General features: G+C 34.0%; 1 protein-coding gene across 11 annotated transcripts in view; it reads left to right on the top strand.

Moving 5' to 3' along the window:
- The window catches only part of SSBP2 (single stranded DNA binding protein 2), a 324,484-nt gene that overhangs the window by 225,993 nt on the left and 76,601 nt on the right, over positions 1–21,890 (top strand). For 8 of the 11 annotated variants that reach the window (XR_002522615.2, XM_021939513.2, XM_009208712.4 and 5 more), the window contains exon 5: positions 6,536–6,625. The exons of the other annotated variants lie outside the window; for them this stretch is intronic. Coding sequence is in view for 7 of the 8 variants with exons in the window: in XM_021939513.2 (XP_021795205.1) it covers positions 6,536–6,625 (90 nt within the window). In the remaining variant the exon portion in view is untranslated. The remainder of the gene's footprint in view (positions 1–6,535; positions 6,626–21,890) is intronic. 11 annotated transcript variants of the gene reach the window in all.

Below are 21,890 nucleotides of genomic sequence, written 5' to 3'. Positions count from 1 at the left end.
GGTGGCAGGTGCCTGTAGTCCCAGCTAATTGGGAGGCTGAGACAGGAGAATTACTTGAACCTGGGAGGCAGAGGTTTCAGTGAGCCAAGACAGCACCACTGCACTCCAGCCTGGGCAACAGAGTGAGACTCCATCTCAATAAAAAAAAAAAAAGGGGGGGGGGGGAAGCTACTAATTTAATTAAGATGTTTGAAAATAAATAATAAAACCTTAAAAAGGCAGGAGAATGCAAATAATTTGTTAAAGAGAAGTAAACATGTTAATGAAACAGAAAAAAAGTAAATTAATAGACCAATTCCTGGGAAAGATGATGAGAATGCTAATTCAGTTTAGGAGGGAGGAAATAAATAATCATCTCTGGGGACCTACAATTCAGAAAGACAGTCCAGGGCAGGTAGGCAGACTCTGCTCCACGAAGTCACCCAGAGATTGAAACTAACGGGTGCTCTGCCATTGTATAAGGCATCCTTTTTTTTTAGTCTGCATGGCCGAAATTAGATCTCTGAAACATTTGTGTTCCAGACAATAGGAGGAGAAGGAAAGGAGGGAGCATTACAAATAAGATCTTACGACCAAAGTTCTAGAAGTGACATGTGTCTCTTCTGCTTATATTCCATTAGTAAGAACCTGGTATTTGGTGAGAACACACGGGACTGAGAAATGTAATACAGCTGGGATGCCATGTGCCTGACTGGTAGAAGAAAGGAAAAACATACTTTTGTGGTCTACTTAGCAGTGTCTCTCACACCTGCTACAGAGGACTTTTATAAATTATGTAAAAGTAGTGTATATATGGATAAAACTAAATATTTCAATGAAATGAAGTGTTCTGAGAAAATGTAAATGAACCAAATTGAAGAAAAGAGAGGTAGAAAATATAAAAAGATAATAATTCTTTCCAAAATTGCCTTTGTCTTAGGCAGTTTTACTGCTTTACTGCTGTGTCTTTTAACTTTCAATAAGTAGATAAATACCATGTTATATAAACTTCTTCAAAGCATTATAAAAAATAATTTGCCATCAATTCCTTTTGAAAAGGTAGAATAATCCTGATGCTCAAGCTTGAAAAATATAATACATCAAAGGACATTCTAGACCCGTCTCATTGAGAATAGAGATGTAAAACTCCTACATAAAATGTTACCAAATATAATTCAGTAGCCTATTAAATGCATCATGCATGATGATCAAGCATGACTTATCTCAGAAATACAATGATGATTTAAGAAAACTATCAATATATGATTACTTATCTCCTGCTTCCCAAAAGAAACACTAAATAATACTACTCAAAAAATGAAAAGGCAAAAAGCATCTTTTCTTATTCCTGATTTCTTTGAAAATTGTTTTCTATAGTCCTAGGCAAATGATGATTTTTTAGTATGATAAATAATATGTCCTCAACCAATAGCCAAAATATTTTACTGTGCTTTACACTAAAGTTGCCAACATAAGATACCTACTATCATTATTTTAAATGTTTCTCAAAAAGTACCTACCGATGGCTTATGTCTTAGTTCATTCTGTGCTGCTCTAACAGAATACCCGAGACTGGGTAGTTTATAAAGAACATAAACTTATTTCTCATAGTTCTGGAGGCAGGGAAGTCCAAGATTAAGGCACCAGCATCTGGGTCTGGTGGGGGCTTTCTTGCAGCATCCTCACGTGGCAGAGGGAAAACTACAATGAACTCCTTCCATCAAGCAAGCCCTTTTATAAGACACCTAATATCATTCACAAGGGAGGAACCCACAAGACCTACTCACCTCCTAAAGGGCCCCGCCTCATAATACTATCACCCTGGCAACACCTGAATTTTGGAGGGGACACATTCGTACCATAGCAGCTTAAAAACAGTACAGATGGCTAAATAAGGAAAATCTGTAATCCCCTGCTCAACCTCTTCCTACTCACCCCTCCCTTTAATCCCCTTTCCAGTTTCTAATAATCATAGCACTATTTTAATTCCTCTATTATCTTCATATATATGAATAATAATATATTATCTTCATATATATGAATAATACTATATTATCTTCATATATATGAATAATACTATATTATTATCTTCATGTACTTAAAATGCTTTTCATACACATAAAATTGTTTTTCCTATTTTACCAAATATAGACTGTCTTAATTCTTCACTGTATAATTAGGCAAACAGTTCTCTAGCATTCTTAGTAAATAAATTGTTATTCAATGTGTAGAATCTTGATAAATGCTAATTGTGTTTAGTAATAAATTGCATCCTAATTTTATTTTTAAACAAATTTGTATTTAATGCCTGTTGCTTTGAAACTTTCATACAGAGTATATACAACTTTTTTCGCTATCAGAAACCAACAGTGATAATAACTAAATTTAAAATAAGAAGGTTTTTAACTTTTATTTCAAGTTTTTATTTAACAGGAGAAAAATATAAAATAAGAGTATATTTCTCTGTTCTTGAAATTCAGAAAATAGGGAATTAGAATAAAATATTTTTAAAAATCAGTCATATAATAGCATTTCAGAGAAACAGGAAAATGGGAAATGATGAAATAAATAACATAAACATATTGACCTATGCCTTCTTAGAGGGTAGAATGATGTAAGTGCCAAAAGTTCCAGAGAAGATGATGATCACACAAACTGAACAAAATATAGCTACATAGAAACATGAAGAAAGATATGAACTTTCATAACTCTGTAAGTTCATTTTAATATTTCCTTGAGAAAACAATAAGAAAACAAATAATTGTTCCATACTTTAGTTGATTTGAGAACACCAAATTTAAAATATTGGATTTATAAAAAGTCAGTAAAATTATATTTGTGATTTGGGAAAATGAAAAAGCAATAAAAAAGTTGTCACTCAAAAAAAAAAAAAACAAACTTGAAATTTAGGACAGATGGCTAAGTAAATGCTTCAAGAGCAGTTAGAAAATACATTATCTGGCAGTGCATGATAAAAGCATGCAAATTGATCTGTTAGAAGGAACAAAACACTTTTAATGATAATATTGTTATATCTGCACTGAAGTCTTATATATTCAGTTTAGTTAGAGGAAATATTGTAAATCCATATTATTTGTATGTTTTTCTCTTTTAAGAGAGAGCTATATTGAAAACTCAATCCTAAGTAGTCATGGATATATTATATAGTAAAGGATTTTCTATGCTACTCCAATGGGAATTCACATAAATTCAGTGAAACTAATGCTTTCTAGTAGTTCTTAACTATAATTAAACTGTTTGCTCTCCTTTTGTGATTTTGTCACAACATCTTAGAGTAATAATACATGCTTTGTGATTCAGGCCCAACAACAACTTTCTGGGGATCACGCACAAATTTGACTCATGAGTTGGAAGTAAACTTGAGAGAAGTCTCAGAAATTTCAGCAATATAACCCAAGAACTGTGGTACTTCTCCCATGTAAATAAATTTCTAATTCCCAAAGCTTCTTATTTACCTTACAATTTCAAAGCATGCATTATTTATTTGCTACTGTATATAAATTAGCAACTTAGGCAGTTTGAGAAATATACTCTTTTACAATGCTGAGAGCACCATTTAGTGTACCTCTATAGTGTTTATTATCAGCACATGTTAATGATCAACAAAGTGTACCAACCAAATGGTACCCTAAGCTTAGTCCGCATAATACAATAAAGAGGGAATTATCTTTTGCCAATAAATCCCAGCAGAGTGAATGGATAATTTAGCTAAAAAATGTGGTCCAAAAAGTGAAGTTTGGGCCAAAATGCTGTGGACTAGTGCTTTGTACTGGGTATACTGGATAATTACCGGCATTCAGCACACTTCACTTTGTGTCCTTAGGTCAAGGCTAGAAGTTGCTATCACATCGGATAACTCATCATGTTGTATACGATGAATCATCTAGCTATAAAAATCCTTGTTTTCAAGACACTTCTGTTGTTGTGCCTAAAGTATGAATATTAAGAAAGAGGAACTTCCACAAAATTATTGTGCCTCTGTGAAGAATAGGTGCAAACTGTAAAAATGTGGTACATCTTGAAATGTAGGAAGGGAAATCAGTTAGTAGTCACTGTAACTGGATTCATTCATTTGTTTGATTTGTTGATTGCTTGACTATCCTATTTAAAATTACAATCCTTGCCTATTTTACTGGGAATTCTCTATTCCCCATCCTTTTTTCTTCTTAGATCGTGGATAAATATATTTGGTTTGTTTTACTCATTGTCTTTCTTCCCTCACTAGAATGCTGACTTTATGAGGGCAAAGATTCTTTTTCCTATTACATTAACTATTATATTACAAAACTTAAAAATCCTTGACTGCATGTAAGAAGAGAGAATAAATTCAGTATTCTTATTGAATTTATTAAATATGTTTAAAGGCATAAGATGAAAATTCAGAAGCCATTTTAAAGGTTTAACTTGCTTAAATCTTCATCCAAATGATTTATTTTATTTTGCTTTTACATAATAGCAAGAAGAAAACCCAGGAAACATATATAATTAAGAACTTGGAAGAAAACCCTACCAACCTAGCATATGTACACCTTTAAACAATGTAGCCTACCAAAAAAGAAAAAAATAAATAAGCAATCAGTCAAATATTTAACTGTGAATTTTACATGTTTCTTTACCAGCATCGATTACCTGTTGAATTTTAGGTCAGCTACAAATGAATACAAATGCCTATTCCTTTGAATAGAGAAGAAAACATATTTTATGTAGTTCTTAGGCAACTGGAATTGAGGGAGAAATTATATCTCCGAACTACACTAAAAAGTTTTAGTAACTCAGTAAATTGTGTTTTGTCACTTTGTACACATGCTCAGTGTTATAGTATACATTTGAAAGTACAGGTGAGTGTGATTTCCAAATTTGTCTTTTTTAATATGTCTTTTTATTGTAAAACAATTTTCTATTCTGCAGTTAATTATAACAATAGTGATAGGCTATGTCTAGCTTTTCATACGAAGAGCAATTTCTACATGACAGTAATTTCAGCCACAAAGATACAGATCAAATCTTTCTTCCTAGATCTGGCTGTAATCATATTTATTTAAACTAAAAGAGGTTGTGTTTGATGATACTTTTTCCTTCTTACCCTAACATTGTTGTATTAAAATTTTACACAAGTTTAGTTAAAATGAAAAAAAGCAATTTGCTTCTCATTTTTTAAAAACATGAGTGTTGCTATATAAAGCTCAATAGAGCAATAACTGACAAATGGTAGGTATTCCATTAATGTGCACTAATTGAAATTGCATGTTTTTTCTTAGAATAATAGACTCATGTTTCATCTTAAAATCTAAGAAATACTATTTCTTCTTTTATATTCATATGCCTTATCAGAAGTTTAAAATTTTGACATTCATAGGTAAGCAACATTTCAGATAATCACATTTAAATCTAGACTTCCTCAGGAAATACTAAAATCATTGGCCTTAATTATTTAACAACTGTCAGTACTATAAAATAAACATATTTAGTATTTTTTATCAATTTATATACTGGGAAATGAGTGCTACAAACATACTGAGATTTTACATCTTATAAAGGAATATTAATGCATGAATGAATACACTGAAATATAGGTGAAGATAGTGCAAGAGATACACTAGATACAAGTTTTGCTTTGATTTCTCTTCATAGCAGAACTGTTCAATTCAAACTGATCTATCTTCAGCATATTTCTGATCCCTTCTTGACTGTTTTTAGTATTTGTAATATGTCTAATCAGGTTGAGGGATGAAATCTATGATTGTAGAACAGTTGTATGTATAACTTCCCTATGTAAGTATTAAATCTATAATGTTGATTTTATTACAAAGAGTCTAACCCAAAGTTTTCCATACTCCTATTTTATAAAATGCCAGGATTCCGTGAAATAATTTGCAAGTGAAGCAGACTTTGAATTTTTCAATTTGATTTTTTTCATAATTTGTATGAGACTATTCTCTCCAAATCTATTTTTTTTCTCCTATTCAATCCTTTATTTACTTTTTTGTCCTCACCACCCTATATATTTTGGCTACCAATTACAGTATATCAGAAAGTGAATAATGTGAGTGTTGCCACCTATAGGCAGGAAATTTAATTATACTTGTTTATGACATAAAAGCATAATCTTAAAAAAAGATAATTATTTTTGTCAACTCCTACAATCCACCCCACCATCTTCAAACTTTTTACCTATTTATTCACCTATTTGTTTTTGATGTTGCCATTTCAGATGCCTGTGCCTTAAAGTATTAAAGCATTTACTAAGGCTTTTATTATTTTGTCATAGTACTATTTGCATTTACTATATCATCAAAATATCCATTATTAAATTTATTTGACTTCACAAAGTTTAAAGAGACTTTTTAAAACCAACTAATTAAACCAGTCATATACTAAACTATTGTATCTCAGTTTACTTCTAGGATGGGGAAAATTACCAGTATTTGTTCCCAGGCATGAAAGAGCATCCCGTCCTGCAATCTATTATCATTAGTCTTTGGTTTTGTGCCTTCTCTGTAATGATATAGGTTTGTTTCTCCTTTATTCTTTGCAGAGTGCTGCAGCAGCTCCCAGTCCAGTGCTAGGAAACATTCCCCCAGGAGATGGCATGCCAGTAGGTCCTGTACCACCAGGGTTCTTTCAGGTACTCAGAGAAACTCTGACTAGGAATGTTAAGGCATAGGAACTCCTGTTTGATTTTATTAAAGATATGAAGGAAGATAAGGCTATTTTAATTCTTAAGGTAAACAATAATGTGTAGCTAACTCTTGAATATTCAGATTGGTTATCAATTATATCCCTTTCTTCTTATGTTTTATATGTTGTTAGATTATGTATTTACTTAGTCATTTTGTTGTTAATTAAGAAAGAAAAGGAGTTGAGAAATACAAATTAGCACATTAAATTAACTGTGGTAAATATTTTGTGGGAGAACAGACTAAATATGAGGTTCTGAAAAGAAATGGATATTAACTATACAAGCTATTCATATCTCCATAGACAAGATAATTAAGATTTGGCTGTACTTTCAAAATATAACTAAATTATAATATTAATTTATCAAGAATTACAGGCTATATCAAAATATGTTTGAGAATTATCTTTGGGGCTTTTAAGCTGGAATTTTTATTAATATTGTATAACATTTTAAGATCAGATTTCAAATATATGTGAGTATTCTTAAATTTCAACAAGACCACTTATTTTAGCAATGATGGTAACAATTTTGTAATGACAATACAGTACAATACAGTATTTAACTTTTTAAAATTTCACAGCATCTACTTCTTAAATCTGACAGTTTTCTAACTCAAACCAACATAAATTCCAAAATTTATTTTTAAATTAATTATAGTTAATTTTATAATACCATTTAAGAAAATTAAGAACTTAGGAACTAAGAACTAGAGTTGAAAGGCATTACAGGACCTAAGGTAATATGCTGTATTGTTAATGAATTACATTAGGTACTTATAAACTAATTTGTCAGTTCAGTTTTGTATTTTCAGAGTTCTTCATAATCATTTGTTAGCTAATTCACACCATCATTGCAGGATCATCAATGTACTTATAAATGTGAAAATAAAGAAATACAATTATAAATAATTTTCCAACGTATATCAATTGAATAAAAGGTCTTAATTAAAACAGAGTTCCAGCTGTAGTCGTTTAGAACGTGCTTATTTATTCAGCTACTCTGTATTAATACCCAAGTAGTCCAGAAAAGTCTTCTTAGAGCTCACATTCTGTCATGGGGGCGCTATCTTATAATCTAGGAATAGACTGTAACTCTTGATTATTAATTAAACCACCACCATTTCAGATATTGATAATAAAACTAACACTTAACTGCTAACGACATGCCATGCTTCATTCTAAATGCTTTACATATATAAACTCTAATCCTCACAATATCCCTAGATGTAAAATATGTATTATTATCATTCCCACTGTACAGATAGAGAAACCAAGGCATTGATAGCTAAGTGATTTATACAAAGTCAGAAAGTTACAGGGCTTGGATTCAAATCAAAGTAGTCTGGACTTTTGCCATTGAATTTATCTTTTAAGTCTCGTAGTTGATTGTTATTCATGAAATATTTCCAGTTCATTTTATTTTTTCCTCATCCCCTTATTTCTCTTGCCAAAGATGGGTAGGAGTTAACAGAGTAAATCAGAATAATGTATATTTGAGAGTTACTGAAAGTCTCTAAGAGGCACTTTTAAAAGAGGGAGCAGGTTGGGGAGGAAGCCAGATTCTTTCATTCTAGGGTTAAGCAAAGATGTATAAATCCATACATTTTCATTTTCACATTTTGTAGAATGAACTGTTCTCCCTTTCCCTATCTTTTGTCTCAAAGTCTCCGTAAGGGTAATTGAAACAGTTAGCTTTTAGTTTTTCCAATGTGATAAATATTTGAGTACTACTGTATGCCAGGCACTGTAGTAGGCATCTAAAAACGAGCAGGTGTAGTGTGTACCTTCCTGAAGCTTATTGCATAGCCCGTGAGGCATTATTAAAAATAAATAACTATAATACAGTGAAATATGTGTTTTAACAGAGTGAAGTTTAAAGTTCTGTGATGACCTGGATGAGAGAGCCATTAAATCTACCTGAGTTGGAGATAAGAGTAGTATGGAAAACATTGTCCACCAAAATAAGCAGAGGAATTACATTTCAGAAAGTCAGAATAGTATAAGCAAAAGTGTGACTGCATCAAAATGATCTGTGCAGAGGTGTTCAGAGTAATACATACAGAAGGTAGGGGGGAGGGTAGGTAGGAGTTCCAAGACATAAAATTGGAAAGATATGTGCTAGCATGCCACATGTTAAGAACTTGAGTCTTTATTCAGTAGGAGCCATCAGAGATCTTTAGGAAGGGCAATGACCTGAATTCATACTAAATGGTAGATTCAGGCTGTGGTAGGCACCTGTGAGAGAGTTGTATACAAATATACAAAATCCCTGCCCTCAAGAAGCCCTACAATGTGATAAATGAGAGAAGAGGCCATTACAGCATAGAAAGAAAATGGCTGTAGTGTTCTCTTAGAACAAATCAGAAGGCCCCCAAACCAAATCTTGGGAGAAGCGTAAAAAGTATTGTCAAAATAGTAAATGAAATCCAATTTGGCACTTAAGGATGAGTTATGAGTTAGACAAAGGAAAAGAGGGGAAGAACTTTCTAGGAAGAGGGAACATAATTTACAAAGATCCAGAGGGAAAAGGAGAGAGAGAGAGACCAAGGAAAACTGGAGCTTAATTAGCTAAAGGGAGAGTAGCTGGTGATGAAGCTTGAGAGGGACTGTAGGGCCCTTGTAGGTTAGAAGAGTTTGAACTTGATCCTAAAGGCAGTACTAAACTACTGGAGGATTTTAAGCAGGAGACAAACATGTTCATATTTGCATTTTTAGAAAAATCAGTCCAGCTACATTGTGTAGCCAGAATTGCAGAGGAACAAGTCTGAAGATAGGGAAAGAATTTAGGAGTCATTTACAGTACTCCAAGTGAAATGTAATGGTGGCCTTAACTAAGATAGTGGTGGTAAGTATGGGGAGATATGAAATAGATTTGAGAGACAGAAATAAATGCAGGATAATGCAAAATAAGGGAATTCAAGGATAATAATTCTGGTTTCTGGCTCTAATCTGGGCAGATGTAGGTACCATTTTCTGAGCTACAGACCACAGAATGGGGAATACGTTTGAGGTGGTACAGATAAGGTTCCCGTGAGTCCTCCAATTAGACTTATCTATTAAGCTGATAGACCTGTCGTAGGTTTGAGGTCTAGGACGGTAATCTAAACTAGAGATAAAAATTGCAGGGCCATATCATATTAAGGGTACTCGAATCCTCAGGGGTGGACGAATTGTCTGGGGAGAAAGTACAGAATGAGAGGGTAAGAGAATATACAACTGAACTACCAAAAACACTAATATTTAAAAAGAAGAATCCATTACAGATGCAGCCCTGTTAGTAGGTTGGCTATGATAGCAGCTCAAGGAAGAGACTTTCTGAACTGATTCAAGGTCATTGGCAGTAGAATTAGAAAGGAATAAACAGTTCATAGCTATGTTTGGTAGGCCTTAATTAACCAAAGTTAGGGTAGAAGAGAAAGAGAAGAATCAAGGATGATTCTGAGATTTCTACTTTGGGTCTCTGGATAAGTTTAGTGTCTTTATCTGAGTAATGAAAGACAGGAGATTGAAAAAGTTTCAGATATGTTTGAATTTGATACACAAGCCATTTCTGTTTCTCTAGGCAAACTATTTCAGCTAATCCCAAGTACTTTTTTCCTCTATTCAACGTTTAAATATGTCTCCCTATAAATGCCTCTTTAAAGTATTAACTCAAAGTACCAAAAATTTTAAAAAGACATATGATATTATTATCTTTTGGTACATATAATGATGGGATCAAATGACTCAAGTATGTCCTAAATATCCACTGGTTTCCTGCAGTTGCTGAACTACAATGTGATTCTGGCCGTAATGTCAAAATACATATAGTTAGTGAGGAGTAGCTGCCTTCCATGAGTAGAAATAGCAGCAGACAATCATAATTCAAGTTCAGACCCCCATTTCTAATCTAATTCCAAAGAGATGTTGATCTCCAAGAATGATCCAAATCTGGAGAACCTGTAATGGAGTATCAGTTCACAGTTCATAAACTCTAATACCCAAGATCAGGCACAATCCTGATTATTAGTTCAGGACAAGGCAAAGAGGAATAGAAGCAACTGGAAAAGAGCTGGGTGTGGCTCCTTCAAGTGACAAGGTCCAGAAGGCTGGCCAGGATAAAGACTCAGATTCTCCAAAGAGCCAGACTTGGATATCAGGGAATTCCTGGTTCAAAAGAGACTTAGTCAAAATGGTGTTAAATAGTTGTTCCAGCCTCTCCTGGTTGTGGTTAGAAATTATGAAGGGTGGTTACCTCCTATTGCCTTTGACTTTTAGATAATGATAATATTTTATAACTTATATTCTTAGTAAATGCAAAGCTTATTTGGAGATAGCCTGAATGGACTGAACCGAAAAAGAATTTAGCCTGTTAGAATTAGTGAATAAATGAAAGTAAAGAAGAAGAATTTATAATTTGCAAATGAAGCCCCACCTAAGTATTTCTGAGCTCTCCTTACTTTGTGATCGTACTGTAAAAACTACATTGAAACATTTCTCCTAAATAGACAAACATACTCCCTTTTTTCCTGTTTACATTACAGAACAAGCTCCCTCTTTGACTGTAAGTATAGACTTAAATTCATTACCAAGTAGAATGATCACAAACTCTGAACTTGTGAATCCATAACAACTACATTTGAAAAATACAATGAATTAAACTCTAAAATAAATAATTATGATATGACTTCATACACTTAATAAGTCCATTCTGAAAGGCAGTCTTTAGTGTCTTTCTATTTGTGACATTGTTCATACTTAAACTTTGATGTTTTTATTGAAATGAGAGAGCCTCTGTTGCTGAGCAAGACACCAATTAAGTAAAATCAGTGGGACTAGTCAGACATGCAAAAGGAGGTATAAAGTTAGTAAAATAAAGCCATTTAAAGTATGACATGTAGTTATTTACTTGGAGTCTGTTTTCAAATGAATAATTTGTATAAGAAACCCTGTAAGTCCTCAGAGTGACACCATGGAATGGATGAATGACTTTAGAGCAGCTTTCTTAAATTGGGAAGTCCTGCTTCTTGGGATCCAGAGGGAAGAGAGTAGACATGGCCATTGATCTAACTAAAAGTTTGGCAGTTTTTGTGGAAACAAGTACAGTATCTTGATACGGTGTGAATACACATCCATTGTAGGCACCCAGAACTGAGTTTGTACTCTTTTACATCCCTGTCTTATTCAAAGATTTCATAGTATGCTAAGAAATTTGAGTTATGTATTAAAAGCATTGATCTGCTGTTTATTCATTCTCATGGCATTCATACAAAAGGACAGGCAAAGGACTTTGATTCCTGTAATATAAATAGGTAGCAGCCTTCCTTATACCAAGTGGGTTTACTTCTCACTTGTGTATAATGATCAAAATAATTTACTACTAATAAAATGCACTAAATAACACAAAAGTACTAATTCTTTTCTTTAAAAAATTAGAGTATTAACTCTGTTACCTTGTAAAGTTCTGTAATTTTATGGATGAGTAAGTAACAAGGAAGCTTCTCTTGTGAATTTACTATAACTTATGGAACATTAATGCAATGGACATTCTTATTTTAACCAAAAAAATATTGAGGCGGGTAAAAATGCTTTTTCCTACTTTATGTTCTTTACCACAAGGAAACGTTTAAGAAGGAAACTATAACTTCTTTATCACTCTGATAACTAAATATATTCATATCCTTTATATAAAAACACAACATAATCTTTTAATAGGTGCTAATGTGGATAATATCTTTGAGTCTGTAACTAATCTGGGATATACCTGTAAATATCTAATTTTGAACTCTGTATAGACCTTTGTTCTCTTTTATCATGTATTTTGATTTTTATCTTGGCTATATTTACTATATTTTAGTCACTAGATCTTTAGTTTTATTAGCTGAAACTGTTGAAAAACTGGTAATATGTTGATGTTGGGTTGTAAATTTAAGACTTTGACGTGGATAAGATTATAAATACATGTTAATGATAAAGGATACCAAGTAATTTAGTTTCAGACCAAGGTGATCATTCATATTTTAAAATCTAAGTAGAATGAAACTCGGATATAGTAGAAAATATGTGACAGCAGGTTTTAAGTCACATTTTGTTTGCAGGCCTAAGATTGGCAGTGGTAAAGCTGCCTTGCCATCTAGTGGTAGTTTGCAGATATCTCCACTTGTTCAGGGCCTTTTTCCAGAGTTTCTATTTTTAGCAAGGCTGCACTGTAGCAAGCTGACCTAATGCTTTGACATAGTAATAACGCAATAAGAAAAAAAAATAGTAAGAAATTTCCTCTTTTCTCCATGGTGGTATTATTGACTAGGAAAGGCTCAATATAAACGACATTCATAAAGCAACAAGGACAAAAAGCTCATAGTGTACAATATTTTTGATATTTTAAAAGAAAAAGAATCAAAAATGAGAAAAATAATTATTTAATATAACACTCGAAAGTGAAAAAGAAAACCAGTAATATATGGTTTTACAAGTCCTGGCTAAATGTTTTTGGGAGATAGATGTTTAATTTATTTCTGAAAATAAATTCTGCATTTTGAAGATACCTTAGTATCTATATTCATCTACTCTGCTATTCCTATTCAGACTTTGTAAATCCAGCCATTTATATACATATAATTACATAATCTACATGCCTTCTCAATTTCCTTCTGTTATTAGTCTTGGCATTACCTTCGCTTCCAGTGGTTTGCCTTTCCTCTTAATCTTTCCTCACTATGGCTGTTTCAGAAATTAGTCTCAGAAAGTACTCTGAGCCAGGAGAAACTCCCTTTCCCTCTCAGGAAGTTATAGATACCATCTCAGATCTTAGATAAATGAACCAAAAGATTACTTGTTATATCCTTCTTAGTTTGAATGAGTAGGGTACTGAAAATCTGATGTAGAACTAATTTATTAGACTAGAATATCTAACAGCATTAATATATATAGTTCAAAAAATTCAGACATTAGAAATAGTATTTCTCAGAATTAAATACACCCAGGGTTTAGATAGTGGAGGTGAGGAAGTTGGCTTATTTATCAAACCTCAAGAAATAAAAACTAAGTTTAATTTTCTTAAAAATATAATTTTGAATCTTTAAAGAACAGAGATTCTAAATGTTGAAAATAGAGCAAATCTTTCCCTGTTATAAAGATAAAAGCAACTAAAAAAATAAAGGTGCCTAACAACTGCTGGCTTTGATAATGTTGTCCTGCAGTTGTGGTAATAGTTTTTCTGGCCTCAACTATTAGAACAAATTAAAACTGCTCAGCTTGAGTAACTAAGTAAGCTTTTTAAAAAATTGCAGTTCAGGCAACTAAAGACCCTACAGCAGTAACTGGATGGACAGAGAGCAAAGAAGGGAGTGTCAGGTATTCAGAGTCTTTACTTGGGTTTTCCAGTTAGAATCAAATGCAACACTTTCCTATTAGAAATCCAATTTTTTGTTTTTTATTTGTTTGCCATACCGAGTATTTAGGAGAAACGTAGGTTGGTCATTCTAGACCAGTATTAGGTTTTCCTTTCACTTTCATGCTACTCCTGCAAGCCAAAGATGTCCAAGACATTTAGTATGAAACAATAAAGCATCATAGTTTAAAATCACATCTGAGATAAGAGCTTAGCTGTTGTTCAGATCATTTGAAATTATACTTTTTCTTTTGAAAATATTACTGAAAATTCTTCCCAAAGTGCTGTAGTTTTTATTGAAGTTTCTTGATTAAAAAAAATGTATATAGACAGCAAATTGTAAATATGCAAAGACTATTTATAACACAATTTAGTTTAGGTTTTATTTTAGTATTGGTTACAGCAACAAAAATGCTCCACATTCTTTGGGGAATTAAAGATAAGGAACAGGTTATTAAATATATTATTAATTACCTATTTAGGGGGAATAGATTTGTCTTAAGCATATATTAGAAAGACATTAGCTTTTTAAAAGAATAATTTATTACTGGGTAGTGTTCAGGAACAATTTGTCTTATGTTCTATGTCAGGGGTCAACAAAATTTTTCTGTGAAAGGCCAGATAGAAAATATTGTAGGCTTTGCAGGTCACACGGTTTCTCACAACCACTCAACTCGGTTGTAGCATAAAAGCAACCAAAGACATTATGTAAATTAAAGAGCATGGTTGTGTTTTAGTAAAACTTCACTTACAAAAAAAAAAAACAGGCAGTGGGCAACATTTGACCTGTGAGCCGTAATTTGCCTACTTCTGTTCTACATGAATGTGATAAAAGGTAGCCTATGAGAGATCCAAAGGGTAAGGACCAGAGTTTCTCTAAGGGGGTTCTGTGGAGTACTAATACGAGAGTCCTAGGGGTCACCCAACTCTTAGAGGACTAGAATTCCTGGGTGTAGGGAGGATGGGGCCACAAATCCTTTGGTTTTTGTTATGGTTTTGTTGTTTGTTTTGTTTGTTTGTTTGTTTTATTTGTTTGTTTTGAGATGGAGTCTCGCTCTGTCACCCCGGCTGGAGTGCACTGGCGTGATCTCGGCTCACTGCAACCTCCCCCTCCTGGGTTCAAGCGATTCTCCTGCCTCAGCCTCCCGAGTAGCTGGGATTACAGACATGCACCACCACACCCGGCTAATTTTTTGTATTTTTAATAGACATGGGGTTTCACCATGTTAACCAGGATGATCTTGAGGTCTTCTGACCTCATGATCTGCCCGCCTCAGCCTCCAAAAGTGCTGGGATTACAGGCATGAGCCACTGCGCCCAGCTGCATCTGTTATTTTTTGACATTTTAATAGTAGCCATTCTGACTGGTGTGAGATGGTATCTCATTGTGGTTTTGACTTGCATTTCTGTAATGATCAGTGATGAGCCTTTTTTCGTATGCTTGCTGGCCACATGTGTGTCTTCTTCTGAAAAGTGTCTATGTCCTTTGCCCACTTTTTAATGGGGCTATTTGTTTTTCCTTGTAATCTTGTATAAATGCCGTATATTAATAGATGCTGGTGGATATTAGACCTTTGTCAGATGCATAGTTTGCAAATGTTTTCTCCCATTCTATAGGTTGTCTGTTTACTCTTTTGATAGTTTCTTCTGCTGTGCAGAAGCTCTTACGTTTAATTAGATGCCATTTGTCAATTTTGATCCAACAGATTTTTATGATAGTTTGGATATATGTTGGCAAGATAAAAAGACAAGTCAAGGATGAATGCAAGGCTTTTGTCCTGTGCAGCTGGAAAAATGGAGTTGTTTACTGATGTGCATAAAACTTCAAGAGGAGGTGTGAGATGGAATATTAGAAGCTTGATTGTGAACTTGTTAAAATTGAGACGGCTGTTAGACATGCAAGAGGTTTTGAGTAGGGAACAAGATGTGAGAGGCTGGATTTTTATGTTTGAGGCTTGAGCTAGAGATATAACTCTGAGAGTCACTAGCATATGGATTATATTTGAAGCTATGAGCCTGGATGACATCAACAAGATAGTGAGCATAGATGGAACAAGACGCTGTGCAATGATGGATCCCAGGACACTCGAATGTTAAGAAATTAGGAAAATGAAGAGGAACCAGCCAAAAAAAAGCAACCCTTGATACAGGAAGATAACCAGGCAAGGAAGTATGCTGGAAGTCAAATGAGGAAAATGCTTTGAGGAGAAGAATGATCAACTGTATCCAGTACTGCTGATAGGTCAGATGAGTCAGTGGCTCACAGTTGACCATTGGATTTAACAACAAGGAAGTCATTAGTGGCCTTGTTCAATGCAGTGCTGGGGGTGAAAGCCTCATAAAAGTGCATCTAGGTTAAGCTGAGAAGAGAGAAATTGGAGGCAATGAGTATGGCCAATTCAAGGAGTTTTGCTTTAAAGGAAAGTGAGACATGAAGCAGTAGCTGGAGGGAGAAGTCAAGGGAGATCAGAGAAATGCTGCTAGGAGTGAAATGTTGGCTCTTATAAACTATATTGAGGAACAGAGAAAAACAGCCCTGTTGGCAACTGTGGGAAAAGAGTATCTGCTATTCCCATCCTCCCAAGCAATCACATACCATTTTCAGTATAAGAAACAATGCTAGGGGGCTGTGCACAGTGGCTTACACCTGTAATCCCAGCACTTTGGGAGACTGAGGCAGATGGATCACGAGGTCAGGAGATCGAGACCATCCTGGCTAACACGGTGAAACCCTGTCGCTATTAAAAATACAAAAAATTAGCCGGGCATGGTGGTGGGCACCTGTAGTCCCAGCTACTCAGGAGGCTGAGGCAGGAGAATGGCGTGAACCCGAAAGGCGGAGCTTGCAATGAGTGGAGATCGCGTCGCTGCACTCCAGCCTAGGCAACAGAGTGAGACAACATCTCAAAAAAAAAAAAAGGGAAAAGAAACAACACCAGGGAATAGAGAATAGAGTAATTGAATACCCTTTGTACACAGTAAGATGCTTATCAAAAAAGAGTCAAGTATAATTACTTAGAATGCCTGCAAATGTGAATACTACCTTCTCTATGTCATTTTTGTATTCTATAAATAATCTCTGACATCACAAATACCTTTGACATCCATTTGGATTTTTATCAACTATTGTGTGTATGTATTTAAGATGCATATATTTCAAAATGTATGCGTGTGTATATATATTTATATATGTATATATTTATATATTTTATATATTTATATATTTTATATATGTATATATTTATACACATTATATATTTATACATATTTTATATATTGTATATTTACATATATATTTATATATTTTTTATATATTTACATATCTATTTTTATATATTTACATATATATTTTTATATATATATATTTGAGATGGAGTCTCCCTCTGTTATCCAGACTGGAGTGCAGTGGCACGATCTCAGCTCAGTGCAACATGTGCCTCCCAGATTCAAGCAATTCTCCTGCCTCAGCCTCCCAAGTAGCTGGGATTACAGGTGCCTGCCACCACACCCAGCTAATTTTTGTATTTTTACTAGAGACGGGGTTTCACCATGTTGGCCAGGCTGGTTTCGAACTCCTGACCTCAGGTGATCTCCCTGCCTTGACCTCCCAGAGTGCTGGGATTACAGACGTGAGCCACTGTGCCTGGCCTCAAGATGTGTATTTCAAATGGGGATTCAGAAATAACTTTAATTTGTGCAATTTGAATTCTCATTTTGCTTATATTTATACTTTCAGCATTAGTCAAATTAGTAAGCTCTAGTTTCAAAACAGACTTCTTGGTGCTGTAATAATTTCTCAGTTCTATAAAATATAAAAATCTCTGCCGGGTGCAGTGACTCATGCCTATAATCCCAGCACTTTGGGAGGCTGAGGTGGGCGGATCACAAGGTCAAGAGATCAAGACCATCCTGGCCAACATAGTGAAACTCCGTCTCTACTAAAAATACAAAAATTAGCTGGGCGTAGTGGCGCACACCTGTAATCCCGGCTACTTGGGAGGCTGAGGCAGGAGAATCTCTTGAACCCAGGAGGCGGAGGTTGCAGTGAGCCGAGATTGCATCACTATACTCCAGCCTGACAACAGAGCAAGACTCCGGTCCAGCACTTTGGGAGGCTGAGGCGGGAGGATCACAAAGTCAAGAGTTCAAGACTAGCCTGGTCAATATGGTGAAACTCTGTCTCTACTAAAAATACAAAAATTAGTTGGGCGTGATGGCGGGTGCCTGTAGTCCCAGCTACTTGGGAGGCTGAGGCAGGAGAATCACTTGAACCCGGGAGGTGGAGGTTGTAGTGAGTGCCACTGTACTCCAGTCTGGGCAACAAAGCAATACTTCATCTCAAAAAAAAAAAAAAAATCTGTTCTATAAAAATACCGTGTTACATAGTTCAGATATGAGTTGAGTGGCTTTATAAACATCATGTCTGTCAGTAACCAAATGAATGTGAGAGTATTTTTTCATTCCTAAATAAGTAAAAACATATATATAACCAGCCAGTTATATCAGAAGACCAAGCCCATAGGCCAGTTTCTATAACAAATGCTGTTATCTCTGCGTGGGAATTTGAAAGGACTACCACTTAATCAGTAGAAACTTCTCAAGCATATCAAGATATCAGAAACTTAGGAACAAAATGCTGTGCTTTTCTGCAGTGATATATTTAAATAAACTGAAGTATCTATCTTCCATACTTCATCTGGAGCAAGTTTACATGAAAGTAGGAATATAAAGTAGGGAAAAGGGAGACAAGAGGAATAATTTTGCATTCTTTAATGAAAAGTTAAGGTGATTTTTAAAAATTATTGTTTTAGCCTCTTTTTGATTAAGTCAGCCTGATATTTTATCCTAAGTTATAAATCTCAAATCCTTATTTTCTTACCCAAACTGGTATTTTTAAAAATATCAGTTAATCTGTCACTGTCATTTTAATCAGTAGTAGGAGGCAGCACAGGAGCACAGTAACTCCAGATACTTGCCTCACACCAAATTTTTCTGAATATAAATGGATTTAAACAAACTATTTAAAATTGTTATAGAATATTATTAAACCATTCACAGTTTATTAGACCAGCAGACAGCTTAGTCTCCCATTCACAATCCCATTCTCTGTTGCTACACACCTTTATCAAATGAGTACATAGTAATGAAGGCTTGAGAAAAAGTCTCTTCTTCTTGAAAAGGCTCATAATGTCAGTGACCAATATTGATGCTTAGACTAAATCCATATAGAAGAATCCACTTGTTTGTAACTCTGCTCTGTTGGGTTAGCCTTGCCAAAGTAACATCAAGAGAACGATCTGTCATTGCTTTACAGTTATTTTATGTGAGTTATTTTAATTAAGTGTTGATGATAGAATATCTAAGATGTATGGGAGATAAACTGCATACTTATGCTTATCAGCAGAATATGCCAGCACAAGTATGTCATCTTGTGAGCTAAATTAGTTTAGTACTAGTTGGAATTAAAATGTGTTAATCAGGAATGTCTTATCCACTGGGGTGTCAGTAATGTCTGATGGAGATGCTCATGAAAAACAGAAAGGAAACTAAACAAATTAAGATATATGAATTGTAAAGTAACTTTGACAAAATTCATTTGATGTATAATTTATGCATCATTACTTTTCTACAGAAAATGTATGAAGTATCTCATGGAATGATAAAACTAAAAATATGTGAACATTCTTTAATGAAAGATGGCTGAAATAAGGATGTCACAATACTCTAGTGATTTTTCAAAGTAATATTCTCAATATTGTTTATTTAATACTTATTGATAGCATATGACTTCAAGAGAGTTAACACATATAAGTTTAAAAAATGATTTGCTCTTAAGTAAAATATAGAATAGCAACATACAGAATAGAAATCTATATAGAGAAAATCATATACGGTAAAGATAATGTAACTAAAAAAGGGTACATCATGAATAATAAGTACTACTTTTTTAAAGAATGTTTATGCTTTTGGTTAAATCTTATAGCAAATGTATTTTTATTACTTTTGCAGAACTATGAATAAATAATTTTACAGTCATTTTTATCATTTTCTAAAATTATGTTTTAGATTCTAGAATAATTTTTATGTCCTGGAATTCTGTCTTCAACAGAATTCAACACTGTTTCAAACCAGTGCATAGAAAATACCAGAGGAAAGATTAAATCTGTCTAAAGCCATGTTTACACAAGTCCACGTAAGATAGATTTGGTGTTTATGTAGTTAATATAATTACTGAAGATAACCCATATTTTTCCAGGCTGTATTTCACTTTATACCTTGTGTTTTTACCTAAATGTTGAGGGAAGAAAATTACTTTTTGGCAAATAACCATTTACTTACAGGTTTTTAATGTAAAGATGGTTATGTGCTAAAGACAATATGATATTAAGAAAGCAGAATGTTTTATGTTTTTACTCAAATGCTGAGCCTTTTCTTAATGGAAAGAAAATATTTCAACTAAAATATGTTGTTTCTCAGACCTGAAGATTATAATTTTTAAAATATATTTCAACCTAAAACGTTAGGATCCCACGTATAAACATGGCCTTATATAAGACACACCTGAGAGGCAAACTGCTCTATAGAATTGTTAGCAGTTCTTGTGACTGGTGTATGCTTCAGAAAAAGATCAGTAAGTTATCACACTTTTCTTACAAAATTGTATATAAATTAACCTGATATCCTTTTGTTCTAAATCATGGTTACTAAATACTGCTATTCTGTAAAACTACCTAAGACTCATTATTTTCAACCCTGTCACCCCAGAAACAATGAGAGAAACCTGAAAGCAGGAGAGAATGAAGGGCCTTATTAGTCATCTAAATTGTAAGTTCTCTTGTATATTGTTAGTATGGATATTTGGGTCCCCAGCTCTTTGTTTTTTACTTACTCTTACTAGGACCTCTTGAAGATATAATTTATCCTAGTTAAGCGAGCAGGATTTCCTCCTCTAGACATATTTTATAAGCATTTTCTCATTAGACAACCAGATATGTTATACCATTAGTCTGATTTACTCTTTACCACATCAACAGACACTGCCTATTTTTAACAAGACAAATAAATTGGTCAGGTGAGATTTTATACAGGAGGACCAAGCTTTATTATACCTTTTGCAGGCTTTTAGTCTTCCATTAGGGTTGTTGATCGCTTGGTCAATGGGCCAGCTACTGAACCAACCAAATGTTTACTGAACATTTGCTTCATACATTCTCTCTTCGAGTGTGCTAGCTGCTTTCTTCCATTCTTCATGAACCACATTATAATGAACAGCTTTGTTATAATGATAATACTTAATATCGTACCCATTTACCACCATTCTCTACTCATCCTCTACTATTCCCTCAAAAACACAAATAAGTGGACTAAAGACTACATATATTGTCAAAACTCCACCAAAAATGTTCAAGAAAAGAGAGAGCTTTTGAAATTTATTTTATTTCAGTTGTTACATTTCTTTTTAGTCTGGTGAATCAAGAGCATATGCTAGTTAGTGCTTTATGTGCAAATTAGCTTGCTTTCCTGAAATGCCACTACTTTTTCTCCTTTCGTGTTTGAGCGGTAACTAAAGAATTCCACATTAAGTATTTAATAAATGGTTGCACAGTTGCTGGGGGACTGAAAGTGCCAGATCAAGCAATTTATTTATGTACCACATACTTCTTATGACCAACTGACCTTAAAATGCACCTGGTACCTAAGTGTGTACCTGCCATTATTCTAAAGGTATTCCTGTAGCAGGGTGTTATAAAGAAAAGACTAAAATGGCGGTTAAGAAATTTGGTCTTCAGTTTTCTTTTATAAAATCAGGAGGATGATCTAGTAAACTTTAAAAAGTTAAACT

This window comes from Papio anubis, chromosome 5 (assembly GCF_008728515.1).
Source record: "Papio anubis isolate 15944 chromosome 5, Panubis1.0, whole genome shotgun sequence".
Taxonomy (NCBI): Eukaryota; Metazoa; Chordata; class Mammalia; order Primates; family Cercopithecidae; genus Papio; species Papio anubis.
Note: the sequence above shows the minus strand (reverse complement) of the source record. Positions and strands in the feature narration are given on the sequence as shown.